Genomic DNA, 12,143 nt, shown 5'->3' with positions numbered 1-12,143 from the left:
CCGCCCACCCGCCCTATCTCAATTCTGATGATTTTTTTATTCGTCGTAAGCCGAGGGCGGAGCTTAATTGTAAAATCCTTATTTTTCTACGAGAAATTACATAGTAATTTTTTGTGAAGAAATAATAAGGATTTTGCTATTAAATTCTGGTTCTTTGGCTCTTGATGATAAAAAAATCATCAGAATTGAGACAGGGTGGGTGGGCGGGGCTTATATTTTGTCTTTTTTCTTAATATGTTTTAAGTTTCATGTTGTGAAAATAAGTCTACACATGTTAAAACAAAAAGGCAAAATGTAAGCCCGCCCACCCGCCCTATCTCAAGTGTGATGATTTCTTTTATTCGCCGTGAACCAAGAGGGCGGAGCTTAACTGTAAAATAGTTATTTCTCTGCAAGAAATTGGAAAGGTATTTTTAAGTATCGTGTTGTTCAAAGAATACTACGTATGTTAAGAAAAAAAGATTAAATATAAGCCCCGCCCACCCGCCCTATCTCGATTCGGATGATTTTTTTATTCGTTGTAAGCCAAAGGACGGAGTTTAATTGTAAAATCCTTATATTTCTACGAGAAATTACATGGTACTTTCTTGTACAGACATAAGGATTCTGCAGTGAAACTTCGCCCTCTTGGCCCACGACGAATAAAAAAAATCATCACAATTGCGGCAGGGTGGGTGGGCGGGGCTTATATTTTGCCTTTTTCTTGATATACGTAGTCGTCTTTTCAGAATAAGAAATTTAAAACATATTTAAGAGAGACATAGTAATTTTGCAGTTAATTTCCGTCTCAGTATGTCTATTTTTAATTTTGTTATCGTCTCACCATTTTGTGAATTTTTTCAACTCGTCTTCATACCGAGTGCGAGATTTCGCAAGAAGCAACACCGACAATGCTCTCCAACGTATTTTTCTGCATAATCATTCATTTTACCGCGAATTCACTTTATCGGCACCAGTTTCAAAGTTTTCATACAATTTTTTCGGAATTATTATTGATTGCTATGGTAACGGAGAAGGTAGTGGCAACATATTTTCGTTACAACACAATTTCACTAGTTTTTTTATTAATGAAAATAGTAATGGTATTTAATATTTTTTTATAAAAAGCAACACAAAAAATGTTGTATATATCTCGCGCCGAAATGGCTTTGCATCCCTCGCGCGTCTCATTTTCGGCGCTTGATATATAAATAACTATTACGTACACTAAATACATATTTATAATTACGTCGATACCAAGATCTTACAGATTCTTCGTTTTCGTGTTAACACTTTATTCCAATCTAGTACTAGCGGATTGTACTTCGGAAGATTATTTATACTATTATATTAAAAGAGTTGTTTCTGGTTAAGTACTCTCCACTGCTGATCTGAACGATAGATCAATCGTTACAACGGTCAGAAATTACGTTTCGAAGTTTATTCCACATTATCAAAGATTTTGCTGGGTATAAAGACTTAATTTTCTAAAGAAATTAAAATAGCTGATAATTTACAATAAACAAACTGAGTGTTAATTATCTAAATAATGGATTACAGTTTTTTTAGATAGTGCCAAATATTTAATAACTGATAAAAACAGATTTCGGTAAAATTTTCCCATCAAATTCGTGCTACTGGGTGTATATATATATATATTTAGCCACACCGTACACATACATTCAGTAAACTTCCTCCAGTACACAGCAATCAACCATAATGGGCTACGTTACGGATAAAAGGTATCTGAATTTTGAATAACATGTCGAACTTCTAAAATGCGTTGTTAGATATTTTATTTAAATTAATTATCATCATTATTATAACAAAGTAGTTTTAGTTTTTATTTTCAACCTCCGAACTGTACAAGTAAACATCATTTTCTTTTTGATGACAGTAATAATGTCTAACAAAAAATATCAACAACTAGATTTTGTGCTGTGACGTGCAGTTTGTCATATTTTCAAAACATATTTACAGGTATTCGTTGATTCTTCTAATTGTTGCGTGCACGATCTCTGTTAGTGCCGCATGTGACTGCACCAAAGAAGATGAACTATACTCTATAAGAGGTATATCGTCAGGTTTGGTACTAGACGCTTCCATACCAGATCAGATCCAGATACAACATTACACAGGACTTCCTGAACAACTTTGGAGGTTTGAGCGGGGTAGCCATGCTGGTTTGTTCCGCATTGTCAACAACGCTACAGGGTAAATAAACGTTTAGTTTTTATTTGAACTAATAGTTGCGACGTAGAACACCATTGTCCTATAAGGATTACGCTGAAGATTATTACATGCTAACTGTAAATGAAGCTTCAAAACAAGAGTTTATGATTAACGCGAAAGGTACCATTACCAATGTAGAAACGACCTGGAATATGGACGTATTCAATGATAAACACAATGCAGGAACTCGAGTGGGATTGTACCCTGAAAATGGTGGTACGGCTCAACAATTCATCTTGCAGGAAAAGTATTCTTATACAACATGAGCTATTATTAATGATGGTTATTATTAGTTATTATTACTATATTACTATTGTATTATAAAACAAGTATTGTCACTCAGTTGCAATAAAATGTTTCAAGCTATTTTTCGATATGATTTTTAACACGTTCCTGGTGTTTACACCAGACAAATATCAATGTTTGTGTAAAGTTTGATGTTGCTGAAAGAATTAAGTCTTGTTTTTAATGTAATGCAATGGACGCAATCACCCTGTATACATTATTTGTTATAATTTTTCCAGGATATCGTAAAACTCATTTTCTCTTTTTTACACCACCGGTACTTTGGGTTATGCTGTGAGAAACAAGAATAACAAAACGCTATCTCATTTTAGTTATGTTTTGGTGCAGGCAACAGTTTGTGGGTATAGTCAGGATCACGAAGCAATGCGTACACGTCACGGACTCTGTATGACGTCATGCGTCTACCACGTTTATTATACAAATGAATCGGTTTGAAAACTGTCAACAAACATGTCGGCTTGTTATTGTTTTGGTTTGTTCTATTTATGATTATAGCATGAGAAGACCGTTAGTGTGAAGCAACAGTTTAGAAATAAGCTACACTTGCAGTGTTTCAGCATACAAGGGCATGCTGCAGGCTGCATAGACGCTATGAATTACAAACTCAGGCACAGGAAAGATCACAATTGTAACCCCTTTCACGTGTTCCTAGTCACTGAAGCCTGCCACTCACGTTCCAACGCCGCGGTACAATTGTGTAGGATATGACAAAATTGAAGTGTTTTCGAACATCTGTGTATGCGATCAAGCAAATCGGTTGGATGTGGACGGTTGGTGAACAAGTCTGTCTGCAGCAGTACAATCGTGTTGTATTGGTTGGAAACTTAATCGTGTGGGGACAGTGTATGTTATACAAACCGTGAAAGCAGGTATAAAAGTCCATTTTCTTCGGACATGTTGCCACCACGATCGCAAATTTTTAACTGCAAGGTCGTAACGTGTGTGTACTGCTGCTTTTCAGCAAAATTGTACAGCAGTTGTATCCAATACAATCGTACCCCGGCGTTGGAACGTGAATGACTGGCTTTAAGAACGTTCATTTTTGCATTGACTGCTGGTAAAAACTGCTGACAATTGGGTGTTAAACACATACTTGGAGGGTGGTACAAGGCTTCATACTGTACTTAAAGCTACCAACGAGAATGTTAACATACGTCTCAAACAGACAGCATTGAACAGTTGTGACAGGCTTCAAGTTAGAGAAATATGCTTACCGTCTTCAATGCCACAATAGGCACGTCACATCTACAGAATAAGTTACTTTATTGACATGGAATAGATACAAAAGTAAAGTATAAACAATAATAAGTATGCATGTTGCACAACGTCGTCGTCTGACCAGTGATTTGTATATTTGGCCAGTGAAGTGATAGTGTGATTATAAAAGACATCAGCAGAACATGCCGCTAGTACAATCAATTAGGATGGTAATGGAAAATAACCTACATGTTACAGTGGCTGAATGCCCTCTGCAGTATTAGAATCTTCACTGTCATAATCACTAAAACTATAATGTGAATCTTCGTTAATGTCGATTATAAACGGCGCAATCTCTTCACGGTCAAATACTAATTCCCGTTCCCACCACTCCCGTATTATTTTATTCATATGGTCAACAGTATTTTTCCACATTGTGGGCGTGACATGTGCTAACGCTTCTTTCCACATTTCCACGGAATTTTTTGACCATAACCATCACGCCCAATGTGTTTGGAATAAAAATTTGTAGTAATTCCCCAAGTATTTTCTATAGGGTTAAACACACAATGATATGGCGGCAATCGCAATACTCTATGGCCATTCTGTTGGCCCAATTCACGGCAACATACGTTTTTGGAGGTTTATTTCTGAAAAACATGATATTTTAAATGAAACGATAGAGAATAGTATATGCATTACTGTGCAACCAAATGAAGAAGTTCCGTTTTTAACAGCTGTGAATCTGAACTTATGTCATGTTGTTAAAGCCATTCACGAATTTCTGCTTTTTTCCATGAACCACTGGGACATTTGTTTGCAAAGGTACTGTGGTAGCTTGCATTGTCTATAATAATCTGTGGTGGTTCTTCAAGGTTCATGAGCAATTGAAACCACTTGAGAAAATTCTGTTGATTCATTTCGCCATGATAGTCTGGATTTTTGGTATTAGAAGAAAATACTAGCGCTGCTTCATCAATAAATCCATTGCTTGTACCTGCATGTAATACAATATACCTAAAATATAGTGAGAAGAATAAATAACTAACGTGAAACTGACACATTACTAAATTTTCCCTTCTATTTTGAACATCCTGATACTTATGACACTATCGTCTTGCAATGACCTAACTACCGAACCATTTTCAAATATCCATGTTTCATCAAGATATACACATGGCAAAGAATTTGGGTTCTGCTGATTGTGCATGTATTCACGTAAGAATTTGGTTCTTGCATGAACAACATGTTGTAATTCCATAAGACGCTTCCGTACACTGGTTGGCGAATAACGAAACCCAATTGAGAATGTAAAATTTTTCTTAACGAGCTCACAGAACCCTCAAATATATGTTTCTCCTTCAAGCAATCAATTAATGGCGATCGTGTAACATGTATTTCTGTAAAATAGTCGTTAGTATCTATAAGGCGTGCGCATCAAATTCATACTTTCTTCGACCATTCCATATAAGCATTCTTGAATAGCACACTGCTCCGAAGTGCTAATATCACACACTTGCTTTGTTCGGGGGTCTCTATTTTTTGGGAGAATGTACACCTTCTCCGGTTTTTATTTTTTGTACCACGGAGTTCACTGTTCGCACACATACACCCACAGCAGCAGCAACCCTCTGTACAATGTGACTGCATTAGTAATTGTAATAAAATACACCTACTTACGTCTTGAACAGCTGTTAGTGGTAAAAGAGGTTCCCCGCTATCGCGTTCTTTAGCAAAATAGTCCACTAAATTATCGTCCATTTGCTTTACATCTTTGTGCAAGGGCTTCGGCATGGTGGAATGTTTACGTTGAAGCAAGCGACACGTACCACGGTACAGGACAGTTAACTTGGAGTTCTATAAAGAACTGTTATAGTTCTGAAAAGAACTGATACGATTACACGAGCAGAAAAGTAGAAAAACGCGAAAAATCAAACAATAACACAACATAACCAAAGTTGACACCAATGACACTTGTGAAATCGATAAAACTTTAGCATATGTTTCGCTATCAGTCGTACCAATATAATTTCCCCCAAATTGATCGATTTTGATCCGTATTGCCACGTATTGCGGCGCGTATTTTTGATTTAGTGTTGGTAACGGATCTACGTCATCCATGACGTGTACGCATTGCTTCGTGATCCTGAGTATAGTTTACAGCACCTCTAATTATTACCCATTGTGAAAGTGCACAGGGCCGGATTTGTGAAACTGAAATTTTTCAGAAAAAAGCTTTTCTGCATTACGTCTTTTTAAATTGTTGGTGTTCAAATAATTCATACAATTTAACAGATTATTTGAAACTGTAATGTGAGAAAATATAAGTAGTAATAACAAACTAAGTTTAGATGGCTGAACCATGTATAAACAAAAAAAGAAAATTTTGTAAAAAACGAGTGTCTAACATGATAAAGAAAATTAAACTGCAAAATATTTAACATAAAATTGTGTTTAAATTCTACGAGGAAGAGGCGAATATGAAAGTCTGTACCTGCCATTAGCTATTGCTATTATAATAAAAGGGATAATCCCCTGCCGAGTTCTCCGCCCTGACCAGGCTTTTTACTGACAAATACACGGCGTCGTTACGAAACTAATGAAAGAATAAATATCTTTTTGAACGAGTACTGAATCATTTCTCAAATATCTTCAAATCCGACCTTGCACTTTAGCAGGTATGTCAACAAACCCGATTCCCTTTGGGGTACGGGGAAGGTACTGAAAAACTACCCGCAAAGTTAAGTTCCAGACCAAAATACAAAAAAGACAAAATTCATATATTCACAACTTTACATCGCTGAAAATTTTACACAGATCTCCGACCCTTCTGCTGTGGTCATCCACTCTCAAATGACATATTTATGACATTAATTTTCTTACCTACCTATCTATCGGCATTATGCAAGTACCTATGAAATGTACGTCATATTGTGGATAAGATATCCACTATCCACAATCACAGATCAAAATATAACCTCACAGGAAACAAACACGATTTTACTATAAAAATACATCTAATCAAATAATTGAATTAATAACTTCAAGTATTTAACAGACCCTATTTTGAGATGTGAAAACTTCGTAAAATAGAGACTAAAGTATTTGAAATTTCCACTTTCATACTTCAAGTAATTCAAGGATATTTAAAATACTGAGTGAACTACTTGGAGTAAAGTACTTGGCAAAATCAAGTACTAAACTCAAGTACATTTTAGAAATACTCCAAGTACCAAGTACCAAGTACCTAAATATAACAGTACTTCAAGTAAAGTACTTGAAATACTTAAAGTACTTGAAGTATTACTTCAAGTACTTTTACTTGAAGTACTGAACAGCTCTGGCAACATTTTTTTTATCAAATTCTTGGTACCGGGTATATACAGGTACAAGTAGGTTTATACATTCTGCCACATCGTACACATACATTCAGTAAACATCCTCTACTACACAGCAATCACCAGTCAACCACAAAACTCTGCTATTAATTATTACAGTCGCATTCAACAAATCTATTATTGTGCTATTACTTGTTGTTAATAGCTACACGGAATTATAGCAGCCTTGCCTGAGTGCTGGCCATTTGCGAAAAAATCTTCGAACAAACCTCTGCCCGGTCGCTTCTTTAATAATATTATTAATAATAATAATAATAATAAATTTTTTTGATTGTACTGGTGTCATAATTAAATGATACGCATTTTCCCCCTCTATTTCTGTATTTTTTTTTAGTTTGTTTTGTCGCAAAAATGAACATTATCATTGAAAGTTTTACATAAATTTGACGTCAATAAATTTTTCAGTACGTGTTGTTTTTTTAGCTGTGGAAATTTTTTAGTGAAGGACCATGTGCAAATTATGTGATGTATAAATCGTTCCTTTTTTCAGTTTTCGACGAAATAACGCTTAAACAAAAAGATATGCTTGATGAGATACTTTTATAGACAGAAGGTAATTAACAAACAAAAATCAATTAATTTTGACGAGTAGAAATACAGAAATCAATAAAAAAATATTCTTAACTGAAATGTTAGCAATTACAGTTCCACACTTCGCTAAACTAGTTCCAACTATACAGCAGCAATGACTTCTGTAAAACAAATACTGTATGTTCAGGTACACTAAATATTGTTATGAAAGAAGCCCATACGGCGTTCCGGTACGACGCCTATGGGTTCTAGTACGTACGGCAATGATGACTCATTGTCGGTGACGGCGGCCGGAGAAAAGCGTGGAAGGGGAAGTCGCGATTGAGAAACATAGCTTTAAATAGCGGCCACCTTCGGGAACGATCATTCTTCAGCCAGTTCAGTCAAGTTGCGCCGGATTTATTTTGTACATAATCGCTGCGAAGTCAGTTGTGTAAATTGGAGTTATTGAGAAATAAATTGTTGAGTATCACCCACGCCGATTTTCATCACCCGTTCAACGTAACAAGATTCTTCAAACTACCTTTGTAGCAAGAAATTAAGTTATTAATTGTTTAATTAATAAAAAAAAATAAATTTAGGACCTATCTTCTAATCCTCAGATACTTAAAAGTAAAACAATTTTTATTTTAAATTAATAACTGATGGATTACTGAATGACACATAGGCCTAATATTTATTAATCTATGCAAAATAATGATAAGAAAGCATAAAATAACTCATCAAGTTTCGACACAGACACAATACAATGCAAAACAATATGATATAATCATTTTAATTTATCAATGAAAATTAAACCTAAGTGATATCGTCAAAATAGAAAAGTAGAAAGATACTATCTTTAATTAAGTTAGGTGATTTTTTATAACATTGATAATTATGACAGATTTTTCCAGTAAAATAAACACAATACAAATTAAATCTACACGATTATTTTATTAATGAAATGCAGTTTTTGTGTGTAACTCTTTCATAAAACGTCTTCCAATGTTTTTTAACTCGACTACGTCTAGACCAAGTAACCTAAAAACACAAAACGTGAGAAAAGAGAATCAGATTATAATTTAGTTTCATCAAATCATCACTTTGTTTTATTTACATGATGTAGACAACCAGTTTTACATTCACGGATAACAGCTAATCTTTTCGCGTAGATAATCCCGTTTATTTCTTCTCATCTGTGCCAGTTATTAATTGCTACTTCCCTAGCGTACGCTAAGGAAGTATTGTAATTGAATCCATCGGGCGTCTGGCTACTTTCATGTTTTCTCGACGTTTACCTTTCTGCCGTCTCCACAAATCGCAAAGCGAAGTTTTATAATATTTCAAAAGAGCGTTATGGACTTCACGGACGAGGAAAATTTGGTCGACATAACCTTCGACCACTTTTTGTCATTTTTTTTCTTCACCCCCCCCCCCCCCCTCCCAAGCTGAGCTTCTAGTGACAAACCATTGGTATCGTGATAATATATTGATAATATCATGAAATACGTAAAAGATACATATCTTAGGATTGGGACCGGTACTGATCATTACTTGGAATAAAAACACTTACGAAAATAATTAACACAATACTTAACTAATCAAATAATATGATAAAATTATTAACGATTAGATGTATACGTCAAGATTTTATTATTTTGCAGCTGCACAATGAAATATCGATTTTATCTAAATAGGACTGTTTTGAAAACAATTTTTAATGAAGGAACCTCAGAAATCAAGAGATCTCGTTCATCGTGCAATTTATTTTAAAAATAATGATGCTGGCAACACCAAGGAATTCCTTGTTTAGTTAGACTGTTACGGTCAAGAACTGCCCAATAAAGAATCAAATAGCTGCAATGCCAACATCAAGAGTTTTTTCTTTCGATCATATATATGTTAAAGCTAATATCCAAAATACGTTATTATGCATAATAACTAGATATTTTAGGAATTATAACTAAAACTTGTCAGTTATTATGCATAATAACCGGAAACATTAGGAATTATGCATAATACCTGAAACATTAGTCATTAAGCATATTGCCTAATAGGCCAGGGCCGATAATTTTTGAGAACAAAATAATTTAGAACAGGATGATACCCATTGTAAAAGGAAGAAAATATAACAAAAATAAAAGAAAAAATAATTTACGGGCGACCTGAGGTCGGGAAGTGGAAGAGGGTGAGCTTTTAAGGGTAAAAAACGGTTTATCACGATTTCCGGCAAAACTACAAGTCCTATCGAAAAAAGTTAAATAGCAAAGTTCTAGGTAATAAAAGGATCTACAACTTTTGTATTTAGACTTTTTTTACATAACCTCAAAATTTATACGAAAAATTCAAATAACCGAGTCCATTTTGTTGTACGTACCTTTCAATAACACCCTGTATACATACTAACAAAAATTACGGTATATGTAATATTAAAATTGAAACACGAAGCATGCAGCTTCAATAGAAGAGTTTATGGTTAATACGAAAGGTACAATTACCAATGTTGAAATATCCTGGAATATGGACGTATTGGATAATATCCACAGTGCAGGAACTTTAGTGAGATTGTATTGTTACGAAATAAACCCATAACCGCCCCTCATTTTCTCTTTTTTCCATTACCGGTACTTTGGGTTATGCTGTGAGAAACAAGAATAACAAAACGCTATCTCATTTTAACTTAAGCGGATGTACGAGAGAGAAAACACATCGGAGTGAAACCCGAAATTTGACACAGGTTCTCAAACAGTTACGTTTTGTTGCAGGCAAAATGCAAAATCGAATAAACAGTTTCCACCGTACAGTTGCACAATCTTAATGCGTTTTCCCATTAGTAAGGTATTCTGAAAATTAAACATAACACCTTAAAATTTACATTTCATCTGTTTCATTAAACATCTCCTTTTCAAGTTCAACAAAACAGTACTTCTTGTTTGAGAACTTCTGCTTTGCACGCACCTTGCGGTAGGTCTTTAGGACCGCCCCTAAAATGCTAGGCAATACGTATTATCTTAACCGCAATGAGAAAAAGTGAGACAAAAATAGTAACGTTTGAGAATTATTATTTGTTACGGTTTTACAAGACTATGGAATTCTTATAACAAATAGACTTTAGTTGCGTTTATTTTGAACTGTTTATTAACTGATTACTTTTCATATTTTATCTTCTATAACAGACACACTTTATTCTGTTTATCCACAAAAATTATTTCTTGTAAAATAAAGTCTTGGTTTGAATGATACCGTCCTCCCTCAGTTGATACGGTACTTTATATAGTTTACATTTTTTAATAACAGAAGCGTACTAGATTCTTCACCATAGTAGTTATAGGAGGCCAATATAGTTCTAGATGGCAACTATTAGTACAAATAAAAAGTAAACAACCTGTAGGGTTGTTAACAGATCAAAACACCACGCCCAAATCTGCAGTTAGTACAGTCACATTCGACAATTCAAACTAGTACTTGTTGTTAGTACCTACACGTAATGATAGAAGCCTTGCCTGATTGCTGGCCATTTGCGAAATAGCCTTCGAACAATTTTTTTACTTTGTACCGGTGTCACCATAATTAAATGATACTCATTTTTGCCTTATTTGTGTATATTTCTTTTACAAATTTGTTTTGTCACAAAAACCAACATTATCATTGAAAGATTTACATAAATTTAACAGCAATAAGTTTTTCAGTATGTGTCGCTTTTCTAGTCTGTGGATAGTCTATTTATAATTTCATCCAAAAATAATTTTTCTTGTAGAAAAAATTCTTGTTGTGGAAGTTGACCATCGTGCCACAGTCCTAGACGAGCTCCGGAAGTATAGTTTCCATCAGTTATATCCAAATTCTGAACAACCGCAGCATTAACGATCTTCGTGTTTGAATTTATAATCCACTCCTGTTGTTTCAATGCATCATTCCTTGGGTTACCAAAAACGTCGCAGTGATCGCCGACACAATTTGCAATATCTAACACAACCCTGTGAACAATTTTCATTATAGAACAAATTATTTTTTTTTACTAAGTACCCTGTGGCGTTATTAATTATATGGTAATAATTAGGTTCGCTTCCTCGTTCGAACTTCCATAACTGCTCTTCACCGCCAGTGTAAACATGTATTGTGATGTACGGAAGCTCACTAGCAGAAACAACTAACCCAGATGGTACGCTTCTAATGACAAACAATCGGTTTTCAGCGTTGCAGTCTCCAAATATTGATACTAAATTTGTGTAAAATAATAAGATGGAGAAATATATGCGGCTAGAAATTATTTATTACTTATTTACTTGACGTGAAGGGTGTACTTACATCACTGGTTGCCTGTTGTGAAAGATCATTGTGTTTCGGTGGATTTTCTACTACAAATGACTTGTTTGGAAATGGCTTTCTAATATACTCTCAGTACGACCATTTTATATCACCAAACCAAAGATAATCAGTATAATGCTCCTACGTCTTAAACTCAAACGGAAATATGTTTTCTTTGTTCAATTCTTTACGCAATAAACTATGGCAAGA

General features: G+C 34.6%; 2 protein-coding genes and 2 long non-coding RNA genes across 7 annotated transcripts in view; 2 read left to right on the top strand and 2 right to left on the bottom strand.

Moving 5' to 3' along the window:
* The window catches only part of Nacp60e (Na channel protein 60E), a 398,987-nt gene that overhangs the window by 232,468 nt on the left and 154,376 nt on the right, over positions 1-12,143 (top strand). The window lies entirely within an intron of this gene.
* Positions 1,654-2,488, top strand: LOC135124172 (uncharacterized). Its single transcript, XM_064049054.1, has 3 exons — positions 1,654-1,721; positions 1,960-2,193; positions 2,240-2,488. Exons 1-3 carry the CDS (start codon positions 1,699-1,701, stop codon positions 2,475-2,477), a joined length of 495 nt encoding a protein of 164 aa, XP_063905124.1. The 5' UTR covers positions 1,654-1,698; the 3' UTR covers positions 2,478-2,488.
* LOC135124159 (uncharacterized) lies at positions 3,764-5,863 on the bottom strand. Its single transcript, XR_010279769.1, has 4 exons — positions 5,395-5,863; positions 5,164-5,345; positions 4,417-5,114; positions 3,764-4,364 (listed from the first exon to the last, which is right to left on the bottom strand). It is a non-coding gene; the product is annotated as an uncharacterized LOC135124159 (long non-coding RNA).
* LOC135123951 (uncharacterized) lies at positions 11,210-12,041 on the bottom strand. Its single transcript, XR_010279725.1, has 3 exons — positions 11,934-12,041; positions 11,652-11,885; positions 11,210-11,602 (listed from the first exon to the last, which is right to left on the bottom strand). It is a non-coding gene; the product is annotated as an uncharacterized LOC135123951 (long non-coding RNA).

The sequence above is a fragment of the Zophobas morio genome, unplaced genomic scaffold (genome assembly GCF_036711695.1).
Source record: "Zophobas morio isolate AGI-343-1 ecotype UQ-CSIRO unplaced genomic scaffold, CSIRO_AGI_Zmor_V1 ptg000007l, whole genome shotgun sequence".
NCBI lineage: Eukaryota > Metazoa > Arthropoda > Insecta > Coleoptera > Tenebrionidae > Zophobas > Zophobas morio.
The sequence above is the reverse complement of the archived record's forward strand: the minus strand, read 5'-3'. Positions and strand labels throughout refer to the sequence as shown.

What these genes read in the sequence shown, in the direction of transcription:
- LOC135124172 (XM_064049054.1), top strand. Translation starts at nt 1,699, where the DNA reads ATGGGCTACGTTACGGATAAAAG. An exon ending in GGCTACGTTACGGATAAAAG is followed by an intron (nt 1,722 to 1,959) that starts GTATCTGAATTT and finishes ACATATTTACAG; the next exon opens with GTATTCGTTGATTCTTCTAA. An exon ending in ATTGTCAACAACGCTACAGG is followed by an intron (nt 2,194 to 2,239) that starts GTAAATAAACGT and finishes GTTGCGACGTAG; the next exon opens with AACACCATTGTCCTATAAGG.